Consider the following 15974-nt stretch of genomic DNA (forward strand, 5'->3'; position numbering starts at 1 on the left):
GAGACACAGAACAATCCCGAGCAATGTAAAGAAAACTTTTTCTTTTGTCAGATTTCTCGATGTGCGAAGTCTCCTCAGTTCCAAGCCACCAGCAACGAACAAGAAGAGAGTACACTTTCCGGCCTCAAACAGTGGCAGGGCGTGGCAGCCTCATCTGAGGATGAACCACATGTGGTCGTGGAATTCCTGCTGTCTGTTCAACAGTTTGATCTCGCTACGGAATGGGCAGAGCTACATGATCTTCCGAGCCATTTCCATAAGGTAAGGGACACAGTAGGAGAGATTTGTGAAGATGGGTTTGGGTAAGGGCCTAGGGAGCGGGGATGATATTGCGGGAGGTGCCCATCCTCTTCTGGTAAACTTTTTGTTCCACATATTATCCTGGAAAATGGAAAATGATAGATGAGGAGTAATCTGACTTATTTAAAAAAATATTCTATATCAGTGTTTGTTTGTTTGTTTGTTTTTACCCTCATCAGGGACCTATTGTTGACATTCATTGGAAAAGAGTTATTTTGACTGACGTTCTATAAAGTGTGCGTTATAAGTAATGAACTTGAACATACCACTGGCAACCTTAAAGTCGGTTGTAACGTTTTAACCCTCGGATGAAATCCTGAAAATTAAAGCTTTCGAGCAGTATGTTGTTATGCTGTTCAGTTTCTCAATTTTTTCAGAGTTATTTTTTTTAATTTGTGAGATGTACTGTTACCCGCTTCTGTTGTTTGCTTGGAACAGACTATCAAGGAGAGGCAGTTGAAGCATCTGTTATCTGACAGTCCAGAGGAACATATGAAAGCCTACAGGATCCTAGAACGACTTCAAGATCATGACATGTCGCTTGCCATCTGCGACTCTCTTCTCTCACAAAACCTTCCTGTTGGCCAAACGCTGTTTATAATCCAGTTTATGCTCACCAGCCTCTCCTCCCTCCTGTCTCCAGTTCGCCTGGAAAGACTCCTGAGTACTAAGATGGGTGCAAAAGCTCTGCTGTGCTTACCAGACTCCGCACGGCCCAATTATGAGCATCTCGTCTCCAGGCCTCCACTGTTGTTGGAGCAGCTTCTGATGAATATGAAAGTGGAATGGGCAGCCAAAGTGTTTCAGCGAATCCAGGTGAAGTATATAATGTCCTGCTTGGAGTTTTGATTGGTTGTCAGCCAAGTGTCAATCATGTTCTGCTGTTTGGAAGTGGGCTCCCTAATATTGCGTTCTTTTTATGTATAAAAGTTTGACCTGAGCTGCCTGGAGGATATTGAGAGCCTGGGTGATCACGGGTGTACAGTCAAGGCGTTTGATGAACTCTTAGCTATGTACTCTGCCAAAGCACTCGAGTTCCAAGTTGTGCAAATGGAACGAAGTCAAACCAGAGGTGAGTAATCATGATTTTAATCAGAGAGAAGAAAGATCATTGATCGACCGCTTTTCCACAAAAAGATCGTTTGTTTTGTACAACTTTATACCGGATTGATCAGCAGCCATATGTACAGTAGCAGTTATCTGTAACTTTTAACAATCCACGCGTTGTTATATGCTCGTTGTTGCTGTTGTTAGCTTTAATAGAGCTTTCTCCTTTTACAGAACTTTGTAGCAGCATCATGCAAACTCTGACCCAGACTCCCTCTTCATCGCCAACTTTCTCAACCACAATGGGCGGAAGAGTGACGCCTTTTCAGGAGTCTGGGCACCACACACCAGTAACGTCAACACCGGTGAGAGAAAGAGTATCTCGTGAGTCTGTTGCTGGGAGTGTGGAAAGGAAAGTACACACCATTCCACGAAGAAAGATTTCAGCAGATTCACGAGTGCTTGAAAAGGAGAAGAAAACTCAGCGTCTCTCCACTCCACCGCGCACGGTCATGAGCCAGGGGAGGAAGATGACTACGGCACATGGTGGTCAGCAGGTTTTCGTCCCACCTGATGTACCTCCGAAGATGACAGACTGGATGCCTGACCAGCAGGTCTCAATGTGTGTCATCTGTGGAGAGAAGTTTAGTATGGTAAGACACCACGGTCCTTCAACAACCACACAGAACACGACTTTCTAAAAGGGAATTGTTCGAACTATATGATGTGACCGAATTATCCTGAAGCGGAACTCGAAGGGAAGGTGTTCAAGTTTATAGAGAGAGAGTGTTAGAAGTACGATTCCGACAAAGAAATACACGAAATTTAAAGCCAACGGGCGAACCATTGCAAAACTGGTGAAACTTTTTGTTTTGCGTTTTTCTCGTTGCCGTTGCTGACGTGTTTGTCTCAGATTCCCATTGTAGCCTACGAGACGCTTGTGAGTCTTACACCAAGATATCGAACTACAATTGGAGTATGCAATTGGTAAAGAGCCCTGTTGTTCGGACAAATTTTCACTCTCCTGCAAATGGATTTCTGGTCGTAGAAATCCCTTCCCCGTTCCAATGTTGTTCAACAAGGAAGACAGTTTTTGACGAATGATATCCAACCATGTGGGGGGGGGGGGGGGGTGGAGAGGTGACATATTCAATCAATCAATCAGTTTCTGTAGTGTTGACAACTGACCAATCAGAGCAGATGGACTTCGTTAATAACTATCTTATTCCAGACGTTCGATTTTAACAGTCATTTCTAATTTAAAACCATACAATGCAGTGGTAATATGCGTGATGTTAAATTTTAATCATGTTGTGTTTCCTTTTAGTTTAATCGCCGCCACCATTGCCGTCGCTGTGGTCGCGTTGTTTGCGGGACTTGCTCTCAACACAGTCATGTTGTTGCGGGATATGGAAAGAATCCCGTGAGAGTGTGTGATACTTGCCACGAGTTTTTCTACTCTAGCAGGTGATATGGATCTTTAGATTTGATTACGAGAATATGAATGAGTAGGAGTACGACTTACGACTTTTCAAATCTAGTTCAAGTGCTAAAGATAATCGAGTGTCAGACCAATCCTGTTTCTAGAGTCTCTTTATCTGCTGTTAAACAAACAGGAAAAGGGAAGAGTTCTGGGGACGTAACTAGTTTGACACATAAAAGTTGTACTCGTATTTTCGGATAAGATTGTTCAAAAGTCATTGCAGAACTCCAAGATAGTATCAGTTATATTATGATGAGTACATGTCATTTCCAAGGAAGTTATTCTTTTAGAACTAAGAAACTACAATTATAATAAATACCCGCTCACAGAAGACATGTTTTAATTTAGTCGTCCCTCACTCGTCTTTATCCCTTCAGCACATATTTTAACTGTGTTTATGATGTGTCATATTTTGCATTCTTATTTGGTCATTTTTAGCTCTCGTCCATTTCATGAGGACTTCTCCACTTCCTTTCGTTCGAACCCAGTTTCTCTCGAAAAAGGGCGTGGTTCCCAAGGTAACTCATCAACACGTCATTATATTTATTGTTAATGTTGTAAATCAATTAAACAATGAATAACATTTTATTGCAAATTTATGGTACTGTACAATGGAGTCATCTATACAACTTAAACCAGTCACAAAACAAGTCATTCTAACTTCATTGAGCTAATAATGTGCTAAGAATTTTGTGTATTTACAGAATGCTCACGTCTTCCTTATTGAGATGTTATGTTCACTGTGATTCGGGCATTAATAATTACTTGACTTTTTGTCTGCATAACTGCAGACTATCTATTCTAAAGTCCAGCGCTCCCAGTGGGGCAATCATTGTTTGTTTTATGTAGACTACCTAGAGTCTAGCGTTCCTAGCAGTGCAGTCGTTGTTTGTTTGTTTGTTTGTTTACCTGCACGCTACCTAGAGTCCAGAATCCCTGGCAGTGCAATCACGTTTTGTTTGTTTGTTTACCTGCAGGCTACCTAGAGTCCAGCGTTGCTAGCAGTGCAGTCGTTGTTTGTTTGTTTGTTTGTTTGTTTGTTTACCTGCAGACTACCTAGAGTCCAGAACCCCTGGAAGTGCAATCACGTTTTGTTTGTTTGTCTGTTTACCCGCAGATTACCTAGAGTCCAGCGCTACTAGCAGTGCATTCGACAGCTATCTGGAGAGAACGCAGTCCACTGAGTGGCTTTCTGAAGACTTGAATGCGCGCTGCTTGTGGAAACTGAGTTTAGATGAAGAAAATAACTCGATACTCAGGGAAGATTTCTTTTATGAACAGGTGATGACCCATCACTGATAACACAATGAAGATTGAAGCAGGGCAAAGGCAGAGCAGACGCCAGTTGTTCAAAGAGTAGAAAGCTTAATGCAGTGGATAAGTCGCTATTGAGAGGATAAAATAGATAAAAATAAGTATTGTAATTCCGAGATCGTATTCGCAAGATGATGATATATCCAGTGGACAAATTACTCCCCGCTCTTTGAATAACTGGGCCATGTAACCCCCAGGCTATCCTGCTGGCAGTGTTGCTTTCTGGCAAGTCTTTTAGCATGTACGAAGTCGTTCGCGTCTCTGGTATTTCGCGTACCCGGTTTATTTACTTGTCTCGGGGAAGTAAACAAGCTGACTACGCAGGCGAAATACGAGAGACGCGAACGACTAAAAGACTTGCCAGAATGAAACGCTCTGCCAACAGGGTACCCCTAGAGCGTGTCCTAAATCACTGCTCATTACCCTCCAGGCGGGGCGGCCCAGGGTTTTTGTTAGAGCAGGGACACAGGGACCGTTACTTGCCTATTATATACTTCATCCCGCCTATTTTTACATTGTATACAAAAGGGTGAGAGCAAATCTACCATGTGGTCCCTGCTAAGTTAAATTTGGTCCCTCCTAATCAAATACTTAACAAAACCCCTCCAGACCCCAAGTACTTTCTTGTGTGTATCTAGTTTGTATCTTCATAGTGACACGAAGGCCTGTGAATAATTGTGCTATGTAACCCCTGGGTCGTGTACTAAATCACCTCTCATTACCCTCCAGGCCCCAAGTGCTTCCTTGTGTGTATCGATTTTGGATCTTCATAGTGACACGAAGGCCTGTGGCAGGCTCATTCTGGACTTGTGCAACTCGCTCTCTCAGAAACTGGTCCCTTTGGCCCCAGGAGTGAGGAATGAAGAATTGGACCATAATCTTGTCATAAGGTCAGTGGCCTTCATGTGATAAAAGAGTTTACGGATGAATGTTGTGAGTCACAGACGGCAACGAAAGTTCGATGTTCCTTTTATTGGCTTGTTTTTGCTTCTTGCTAAGGACTGGCTCGACAGAAATTGTCAAATGAAAAACATTCAACTTTCGGTTGCCTAATTCATATAGTATCAACTCACAGGGAGGTGCTGTTGTTCTTCCAGTATGATCCGCTATCTGTTGTTTAATGCCAAACTCAAGATGATGAAGGCAGGAGAGACCCAAGGCGTGGAGCTATGTGACACGTAAGTTTTTCTAATACCTTTATGCTGAGAATTACTCTCGCGGTGACAACATTCGTTTGGGTTCCTTCATGTTAAATGTACGCTTTTGTCCTACTGTTGTGTCACAGGTATCTCGGTCACGTGGATCTGATGAAATTTCTGGTAGAATCGAACTGTGGAGATATTCCGTCGCTGCATGATCTTATGCACCCCGACTCTGCAAGGTAAGGGAGGGGAGGGTTAGGACGTGTGTGGTATGAGTAAGATGGCAAAGCTATGCTATCATGTCCTTTAATTACAGGCGTCTTCGTGACCGATTTATTGAAGCTGAGCGACTCTCTCTGGCAATGGAGGTCTCTACCAAGTGTGGACTTGACACCTCAGGGGTATGGGGTGCGGCAGGTTTTGCTCTTCTTCAAGCTGGAGATTTTCCTGGCGCCAGGGAAAAGTTTAGTCGCTGTATGAAGGTGAGCGAGTGGTCTGCTTGTTTTGAAAATCGGATAGAATGACTAATGGGATCGTGTACAAACCAACTTACTCTGAATGTTTCGAAATCTAAATTCTTGTTAATAGGTAGATTTCGCCTACAGTACTTGCAAAAAATTTCGGATGTTTAATTTTCGGACACTTTTTCCCTCATTTCGGACAATTTTTGGACAAAAATTTCGGACACTGCGCTGAAACATGCCTAAAGTAAATTTGCGACTAAAAAAACATGAATTAGACTGAAATAATATCTGTCAAAATGATAGTTTTACTTTACCTTCACGGTTTTACAGCCGGATACACCAACGAGAAAATAACACAAACTCAATCAAGCTTATGCCTCAAGCAGTGTCTCAAATATTTTCCTTTCCAGTGATAAAAAGAACGACTGAGCAAAGCCGCCTAATCCGAATTCTAAAGATATCATATATATTGGCTTTGAATATGTGATGCCGTCGCCCAGAAAGTACTTTTAAAGTTTTGTACTATACTGTAAAAATTTCGGACGCTTAAAAATTTCGGACGGTTTTATTTTCGGACACTATCTTTGTCCGAAAATAAAGTCGTCCGAAATTTTTTGCAAGTAATGTAAGTAAAGTTGGCTCAATTCGTATTTCTGCTGATGACACCTCTCTTAATAACGCAGACTCTTATACCTATTTGGGTATTGTGATCAACAACCGGTTCTCCTGGTCTGATCATATTGGGTCTGTCCGTAGCAAAATTAACAAAAAGTTAGGTCTCTTGAGGCGTATTAAGTCATGCCCCCCCTCCCCCCCCCCCCCCCCCTTTGCGCAAGAGTTACTTTTTTTAATAGTTTTGTTTTACCTCTATTTGATTATGGGGATATAATCTGGGGTGATAGAGGTAATGCCTCTTTGATGTCTGAGCTATAAGTGTTGCAAAATAAGGCTACTTGCCTTATAGTAGATCTTCCTGCCCATTTATCTGCATCTGAAGCGCTAAATAGACTTGGATGGAAGCCCTTAGTGTGCCGTAGAATGCTATCTTCATATATAAGTTACTTAATAACCATTTTTGCCACACGGATCCAATCTTATTTGATGGCGATTTTCACGGTTTTTATACCAGGCTCCAGTTGTTCAAAGGCCGGATAAATTTATCCTGTGGATAAGTCACTATCCGACGGTTTCAATCTGTGCAAAGATTTCAGTATTTCCTCTTGTACAAGCAAATATACACACTCTAACCACAGTTAAGTTTGGGAGTGTACGAAAACCTTGGACAATGTTTAACGTGAATTTTATTTTAGACCCTGAATAGTGCCTTGTCCAGCGGATGAAGTTATCCGGCCTTTAAACAACTGGGGCCAGGTCTAAAAATAATATCCGCAAATCCACTGCCAATAGAAAATGGGGACATTGGTCGTCAATTAATTTTATTTCAGAAATCTGGAACAGATTAGCTCCCGCGATAAGGGAAGCAGAGTCTCGGACTGCTTTTAAACGTGGACTGTCAGAAGCCATTCTATGATCCTTTTAGTTCTACTGTTAACTCTTGTATATATATGTTTTTCATTTTTTGTTCCTATAATTGCGTTTTTATTTGTTCTTGGTAATTTTCTAGAGGACCCTTCTGTAAACCACTTTTGTGATGTTGGCATCCTCATTAAAGATTACCCTCAAATAAAATGATTAAAGAAACTCACAAAAACTATAAAACAGTAATGTTGCGCAGTACTAATTGTTCATCTAGACGAACCAAGTTGCGATGTCTTCTGTATATAATGTTTCGTTTCTTTTTAAGTGTTCAGACGTTTTTTGTAGGTCTAGAGCCTTCTTGCCTTCCTTGTTCTGTGTCTGTTACGTCCTTTGTTCATGTCCTCAGTCGTATTGATATCATTGTAAAGGCAAAAGCTCCCAAGATAAGCTATCCGTTAGCTTATGGAGCAATTGCTAAATATTGTTTAAACAAAACAATTAAAAAAATTAAATTAAATGGCTTGGTAAAAGAAATAGACTGAGATAGTGTTATCCATAATTCTGAGGCTGACAGAACTTTTCAAGCCTTCTTGACTTAATACCAGTACCTTGGTACTTTCGACGTTTCAAAGCAGCATTGCGCAGGGCTCGCCACCAGTCTCCCGGTAGTCAGTGGTTACAGCACGCGTCTGATGTGCAGAGGGTCATGGGTTCGACTCTTGTTATGGACTCGGACTTTTTTCTTTTCTCTTTTTTCCCTGTATGCATAGCATGAAGTATCAAAGAAACCTAACTCTCAAACGTCAGCCGTTTAGCCGTAAAACGAATGTAAATCTGAACTCATCGTCTACCTGTTGATCAAAGTGAACAATTTTACTTGGCTTTCCCTCGCGGCTGCTTAAGTTGCGTTCATAACTGATATCTTTTTTCATTCATTACATCCTAGTGTCGTTAGTAAACCAAAATTTGCTTTTGCAGCTGGAGGAAGGAGGTAAACAACATCAACAGAACAACTCAAAATACCTGGAGAAAATTATTGACATCCTGCAGACATCACCTCTGTTAGCTTACAGGCAGGTATGTATCATGTGACTGCCGCCGCCATGTTGAATTCTATAGGATACAAACCTTTGCTTATATCTTTTAAGTCTCTCTGTTATTTTGTCTGGTTAGCAACACTGTTGTTCCGTTCTTATGTGTTCTTCAGTCCACAGATGATCTTATGTCTCCTTTGCTTGGTCTATTGGAAATCAGCCGAGTGAGTTATAATCTTTATTATCTACTACCTTTTGAACATTTTGAGACGTGAGCCATTTTAATGAAGCTAAAAATGTTCTTTTTATTTATTGGTATTTTTACTTTTATTCCATCTATTCTATCATTTACTAGTCTCCGCACTGTTTTACAGGAAAATCACGTAAAATAACAAAAACTAAAACTAATCAAAGCTTTATGAGTTGTTTGTTGTGTCACTCTTTCGCTGTCGTATTGTGAATCAAACAGTAGCGTTTCCAGAGTGACGCTTTGTCCTTTCTTTGGTATTCACAGAATTTCCAGGCAGGTGACTCGTACCTAGACCCCAAGCGGTTTGATGAATGTCTTTATTACCTGCACAAGTATGGTAGCCCATCATCCCTTGTGGCATTCTATGTCAGACACGGATGTCTCAAACTTGCCTGCAGATACATCTTAGATCAAGTAAGTTTATTCAATCTGAAAATGTTTTCTCAATATCCATGCGAGACAAACCAATGTTTGTCAGTTGTTTTAGCCTATGAGTTAATTTAGAATGTTACTTCCATTTCAAAACTGTTCCAAGTAATTTATAATGAAAACCTATCAACTTGGTGACTGTTTTTGTGTAATTTGCTCCACCTACTCCCCACCCCATCCCCCCGTGCTCCATTCCTATAGATAGATAGTTTATCTAAAAATCACTTCACAGCCTAAAGGCTGAAATTACGTAATTATTTACAAATATTTAAAATTAAACTTAATTACAGAAATAATAGAAAAAATAGAAAAATGTTAATATGTCTCATCAAAGATACGTATATTAAACTAAAATTAAAACTAGAAACCACAGCCCAGATAAAGTTTAGCTAAATTTCAAGTTAAATTTTCAGTACGAAGCCGTGGCATATTAAAATGGTGATGTTTCGTAAGATTATAACGTGAATCATCATGCAATGGTGGAAGGATTGCCCTAAGCTTGTAGCATGGGTCGTCTGGTATGATACATCACAGTATCTGTACGTATATCATGTTATCTTTCGTTTCTATTTCCGTAGCAATGCTCCGCGGAAGTTTTTATCGAAAGTTTATTCATGCGCCTCGTTCTCAAGGGCAGTTGGGGACAGCTCAAAGAGCAGATGGAGACCGCTGACCCGACACTGCAGGCGTGGATGCCGTACTTGACCGCAGCTTGTAAATTTTTACTTCGAAGAAGCTTTCATCATCTGCTGTATGAAGTACAGGTCTTTATGAGGGTAAGTGGTTACTAGCTAGTACTAGTAGTCATAATCTTGGCCCATTTTAAAGGAGTACTCATCGTGTGTGAGTGTTTTACCTCCATGTAAATTACATTAACGAATCGAGCGTCCTCTTAGATAATGGTATTTTCATATACTAAAATTAAATCACATTGTTAATCATCGGACTCCCCAGAGCACCAAGATGGAGATGGGTGAAGGTACTGTTCAAGAGCTTTCGACTGATTTGGTTAAAACTTCATAAGTTAACCACCTTGTCCCGTATAGCACTCTACACCACAGACGGAAATGAACGAATGGGAAACTTTAGAGCGTCGTCTACAAACTCAAAGCCTTAGCTTCACCTGCAGAGCATAATAAACAGCACTACAAGGAAGTGCTACTGAATCATCTGCAGACTCAACGTCGGAACCAACTTGTACAGAAATGGAATGAAATGATTTTTATTGTACAGCTGGCAATAATCATAGCAGTTGATTTCGTTAAGAACTCGTTACAGGACTTCTGTGATTTTTGTGTGTTGGCTGCTGCGATTTTTTTCATTACAACGCGTGCGCGCTATATAAATTCTTGATTTAGTATTCAATTATTTTACCCAGGACTTCTTCCGCGCCGCTCAGACGTGTATCCGGTTTTACGAGGGCGTGGCCGGCGGTCCAGTGACGTCATACGAGGACCTGTATTCTCGACTCCACTACTTGGAGGAAGCCAAGAATCACATCGAGGCTGTGATCGCGGAAAAGAAGTCCCCCAAAGGAACTGTAAACACCGTGTTCGCGTATCTAAGGCAACGAGGAACGGCAAGTGCTAAGAGTACTGCTGAGGAACCCTCACACGAGACCATGTCCCTGTCAGAGTTGAACAGTCACGTGAACACAATCAACTTACAGACGGAAGTAACATACTTCATGCACCAGTGTGCGGTTGAACGAGGGGGACTGGGGCTGCTGCGAGCAAGTGAAGGGAGTCGTTTGCCGACTCTGTTTGGGAATGGACATGTAAGAGCAGAGGTGGTCATACAGGTAAATACGGCATTTATCAGCTTGTTAGGGCCGTAAATGTTATTTGTATTGGATAATGGATTCTATGTTCTTTAACAGTGAATAAGTTGTAGTGGTGATTTATTTGTTGGTAAATTGGTATCCAGAAATTTACAGTATTACGAATACTTGCGTCGTCGTTAATCGTATTGCTGAGCTAATTTGGCGAGTTTTAGCAACTCAATCAGATTTCAAACTATAAATTATTCGAAACGATATTTAATTTGAAATAAGCATCACGAATCAGTGTGCAAATCGAGCCAAGAATTAAGAAGTTGAACTTACTTGTTATGCTGTGACTACGGTTATAATCGTTTTGCGTGTCTGTACCGACAGTTATCCGAAAGTTCCCATTTTTTGTTATTGAAATGATATTGAATATTTCGCTACTTTTGAAACAATTTTTGAGGCACTGTCGGTAGATGTGTATAAGACAAAAAAAGGCTCGATATATCTCCTTGAAATTTTTTTGTTTTGTTTTCTTCTAGGTCCTTCTTGCGGGAGCGACAATTCAAGATGGCTTCAGTTTAGCAAGCCGAATAATTCAGGTTTGTTCCGAATTTATTTTCTGTTATAAACAGTATGATTTCAAAAACGTTTCTCGTTGCCATGTTCCTTGAGCTAAAATATGTTAAACGTTCGTAACTTCTATAACTCTACACAGGGTTATAGTTTGCCCCAGTACACGAGTACGCGGGTTAACAAAATTAAATACCGTTCATTCTTCCACACAGGATTTTAATTTGCCTGCGGCTCGAGTTTATGTTGACGCTGGCCGCTCTCTGGCGCGGCAGTACAAGTTTTCACACATTGAAGAGCTTCTGCGATGTTCAGGGGAGACTGGACAAGTAACAGACAAGTGTCATGATGACATCATACTTGCATGCGTCAGCATTGTTTCCGCTGACCAAAGTCAGGTAGGACCGTTTGTCATTGATTAATACTGATTTAAGGAATGATGTAAATTATCCCTTATACAATGTTCGAGTCTTCATCTACCTTCGATTTGTTCTTTGTAACAGGCGAAGCACCTTGAAGCGCTTATAAAACTTCTCAAGAGCGACACGAACAAGGTACAACCTCCTGTATATTCATTGTTTTACTTATTTTCAATGCCTTAAAGGATGTTAATTCGTGTTATCCAATCTTAAAACAGTGACATCCGTTGCGATCTGCGCAGGCTCAGGAGTGATGATAATACTTAGAATGAATGGTATCTTATGAATTCTATTATTATTATTATTATTATTATTATTATTATTATTATTATTATTATTATTATTATTATTATTATTATTATTATTATTATTATTATTATTATCATTATCATCATTTCTTTAGATCAACGCGTTTGTCATGTGCGGTAAGCTCAAGTCAGCGTACCTGATTGCTGTCAGAGAAGACCGCGTGGAAGCCATTCAGGAGATCGCTGAGGTGGCCATGAGGACTGGACAGAGTAAGATGGTGGATATCTGTAATAAGTATCTGAACAAGATGAGGAGAGAAGTTCAGGAACGAAAAGTAGCGCATAGGAAACAGGGCAATGAACCGAACAGATGACGAACGGTGTGAGGACAAGATAGAAAACTAGCAATGAAAAGAAGCGCAGATTAGCGGAACGGATGGCGAGCAGTGTTAGGAGGGAAGAGAAAAATAGGACAGAAAGAACAGAGCCTAATGACTAACAAGCATTATGAGGGCATCGAGGAAATTTCGAGGCGAACAGATGACGAATACACATTGTGATGAAAGGAGAGAAGAGCCGGCGTTGCAAAGACACCGAAAATCTTTTTCCTACCGATGACGAAGAACTTATAAACACTTGAATATGTAGCTCTGATTACCAATGATTTATTGAATTGGAAAATTGAACATAGAATGGCTTTAGAGAGTCCGCGTTTTCATTCTTTGTCCTGCGGTACTGTTGATACTCGTGTTCTTGATATTACGAATTATCACTTTTTTATGCTACCGACGCAGGTACAAGAAAAAGCAGCATTGTTTTAAATTTGCTTGCTTTTGCATGGAGGCCAAGCTCGGATAAAACAAACCTGAAATGACGCTTTAGTCTGTTTAGTTTAGCATTCGCCACAACAATTATAATGGTAATGAAAGAATATAGAGAGATTTAGCATCGCGTTTTCGTGAAACGCGAACGGCAAAAATGACCACGTGACCACGATTTTCCCGCCATTTTTCGCGTTTGCCGGTTACCGTTTCTACGTGAAAAAAGGCTATTTCGCGTTTGCCGTCTAGAACTATGTAAGCATTTCTTCCTTTTTTCTTATACACATAAGTGTTAATTGTTGAAAACAAGTACCCCAATAATTTTTCCGACAAGTCATACTAGGACAAATTAAGTTTCATGTTTAAAAATCCTTCATAACTCACTCCTTACCGGCGTGGGGTAGCTGGAGAACGGAAGAGAACTTTCGTCCTAATTGCCACCTAACTCCCTCAAGGTAAAATAATCTAAAATTACAAACAGTAGAAGGGTATTCGGAAACAAATGTTACAACAGATAATTCAAAACAATTACAATAGGCCATTTCCTAGTTGCTTTGAACTTCATTATGAAAGCGAGACTAAGTGCAAATTAGTTTTCATTCACATGCAAACAAAACTCATTTTGAGAATGATGTATTATTCAAGAAAGTGACGCAGGCATACTCGGAAATCGGAAGGTCTTAGGTTCGACTCCTGATAGGAGCACTCGGATTTCTTTTTTCCGAGTATGCCTGCGTCACTTTCTTGAATAATACATCATTCTCATTCATTCGCCAGGCTGCAAATATACCATCACATTTCTTTCATAAAACTCATTTTCATATGAAAAGCTTTGCACTTAGCCTGAAGTGTAATGTTACAATTACTTTGACGCCGAAAGAACAAACAAGAATTTTCATTTAAATTCCATTGCTGACATCAAGGGGAAATACATAGAGCGGGCCGGTGTAAACACAGGCATCAAAACAGCCCAGGTAGCCTCTTCGAGAAAACTGGAATTTTCATCAATTTTCAGACATACTTACAGCTCTTTCATAAAATGTAAAAGAGAGTTGTGATGGCATTAAGAAAACTCATAGGAATAGGTATTAAAAATTATTTTTGTAAAAAAATTATGGTTATCCCAATAAACAATTGCATCCTTCCAACTAAACTTTTTTCTTAGTTACGGCTTTACTTCCATGTTTACTTGGATCCAGGCCCCCAAGCACAATTTTGAAACGGACATAAGAAGCATTACAAAGAATGCCGAGCAAGGATTTGTGAAAGCTCTCGCGCGTTTTCACAACGACAAATGCAAATTCTTACCTTTTGTAAGGAAATATCGTCTAGTAGTGTCTCCTAACCAGTGCTCATGAACAAATGGCTTCATATTAGAAAACAACCACTACTAAGACAAAAATTCAAATGTCCACCCTAACATCGTACAAAAGGAGACGTTCTCTACAGAACACACTCTTCTATTACATGTTGCACAGCTCTAAAAGAAGCTACAACGATAAAGTAAAAACCAAAAGACAAATGGCCGTGCCAAGTGAAAAAAAACCTTTAAACAACAAATGTTCGGGCTTGGCATCACTAACTCATCTCATCGGCCTCGGTGCCAGTGAGGCATAAATGCCGCTATGACAAAAACTAAAGGATGAAGTTAAATTGCACGGCCAAGCAATGACTCCTAAATCATTACATTGGCTGCCTGGCTCCGCTAGCCCCCATGGTTATTCCAGCCAACCAGTAATCTTACTTAAATTTAATTACTTTTTATAAATTACTTTAACCAACTCTTACTTAAACTCGAGTTTTTGGTTCGTTTCAGTCACGTCATGTTAGTCAGTTTTGACTCTCTCGCTCGACTATGCAGGAAGGACTTTCCGCATGTACACGAATGTTTCGTTTTATCAACAGAGTCGAGAGAGCAATTTGGCTACCGTAAAGAGATTCGAGTGCTCAAATTTCGAGCGTTAGTCCCGCTTTGCTCTGACGAGGGGCTAATAAACGCTCGAATCTCTGTAGTGTGGACAAATTACCTTATAAACTCTGTTGATACAACTAAACATTCGCCTCCACTCCCCACCGACCTAGCGCCACTGTTTTTTTAGGAGGGAGCGTTAAGAGTTTCGGTTTTGGCCATTTTTTAGGTCGGTATTTCGGTTAGGGTCTAGGGTCTGTTGTGCATCGCGGTTTGTCCTTTTATTGGCATTTGCTTTTCGGCCAAAATTCACGCTGATTTTTGGATTTGGTATCCGATGTGGTTTTCGATTTTTCCCAGGGCACACGTGACTGATTGCTGCAAGATTTCAATCGAATCTCGGAATTCACGTCCAAATTCTCAAAATTCTGGATTTTCGATGGAGGTTTTCAGATCTATAGGATAGCTTTTTTGCGATCGTAAAATTCTCCCAAAGTCCTCTATTGCAATTCAATAAAGGATTTTTGTCAATTTCCCTGATTTAAACAGAGACTAGAAGATATGTCGGATTCACGACCATAGCATCTGTGACGGGAGGTTTTTCCACTCTAAGTGAACGGGAACGATTCGGGCTATCCTGTACTTCAACGGAAAACTTCTGCGACAATTCTTGGGGAAGACTAACTCAAAGGAGAGCTCGCTTGCGAGAAAGGCCCGTCACTCCCTCGAGGTACCAAGATCTAGCCGCAACTGGATGACAGAATTAACAGCGACAACTTTACTTTTGGTCCCAATAGTAATTTATTCTTGAAGGCCGAACTGACATAAGTTCGTCCAACAGTAAAGGTTGTAATCATGTAATCACTGATGTAATCACCGCTGTAATAATTTAAGCCTGGTTTACACGTACGACGCAAACATAAGCACAAGCAGGAGCACAAGAAACCTACGTGTAAACCGATGCGACGCAAGCATAAGCGCCTTGTGCTTGCGCTTGTGCTTATGCTTGCGTCGTTCCGGACGGTTTACACGCTAGGCGCAACGACGCAAGTATAAGCACAAGCACAAGAGAATTGAACGATTTCCATTCTCTTTTGCTTGTGCTTGCGTCGTTGTGTCGTACGTGTAAATCGGGACGACGCAAGCATAAGCACAAGCGCAAGGAAAGAAAACTGAAAATCAGTGACAAGTTGTCAGCGTACATTCTAGTCCGCCATGTTTGAATCAAATTTCGCGCCAAAAGGCAGCCCGGCCGCGCGATTGTGCCAAATTTTTATACTTCTGTGCTTTCGTGTGT

The 15974-nt window shown here is 40.7% G+C and overlaps 1 protein-coding gene across 1 annotated transcript in view; it reads left to right on the plus strand.

Annotated features, from left to right (window-relative positions):
* LOC146450559 (zinc finger FYVE domain-containing protein 26-like) overlaps positions 1-13911 on the plus strand; it is a 31530-nt gene extending 17619 nt beyond the window's left edge. The window contains exons 20-39 of the mRNA XM_085100276.1: positions 52-261; positions 739-1116; positions 1231-1372; positions 1582-2000; positions 2675-2814; positions 3269-3348; positions 3948-4111; positions 4874-5034; positions 5242-5322; positions 5430-5525; positions 5603-5768; positions 8208-8306; positions 8437-8487; positions 8778-8927; positions 9521-9718; positions 10321-10743; positions 11250-11309; positions 11496-11678; positions 11784-11834; positions 12103-13911. Of these exons, the coding sequence (XP_084956402.1) occupies positions 52-261; positions 739-1116; positions 1231-1372; positions 1582-2000; positions 2675-2814; positions 3269-3348; positions 3948-4111; positions 4874-5034; positions 5242-5322; positions 5430-5525; positions 5603-5768; positions 8208-8306; positions 8437-8487; positions 8778-8927; positions 9521-9718; positions 10321-10743; positions 11250-11309; positions 11496-11678; positions 11784-11834; positions 12103-12321 (3471 nt within the window). The 3' untranslated portion in view covers positions 12322-13911. The remainder of the gene's footprint in view (positions 1-51; positions 262-738; positions 1117-1230; positions 1373-1581; positions 2001-2674; positions 2815-3268; positions 3349-3947; positions 4112-4873; positions 5035-5241; positions 5323-5429; positions 5526-5602; positions 5769-8207; positions 8307-8436; positions 8488-8777; positions 8928-9520; positions 9719-10320; positions 10744-11249; positions 11310-11495; positions 11679-11783; positions 11835-12102) is intronic.
* The last annotated feature ends 2063 nt before the right edge of the window (positions 13912-15974 follow it).

Source organism: Pavona decussata, unplaced genomic scaffold (assembly GCF_977016875.1).
Source record: "Pavona decussata unplaced genomic scaffold, jaPavDecu1.1 SCAFFOLD_441, whole genome shotgun sequence".
In the NCBI taxonomy this organism is placed as follows: domain Eukaryota; kingdom Metazoa; phylum Cnidaria; class Anthozoa; order Scleractinia; family Agariciidae; genus Pavona; species Pavona decussata.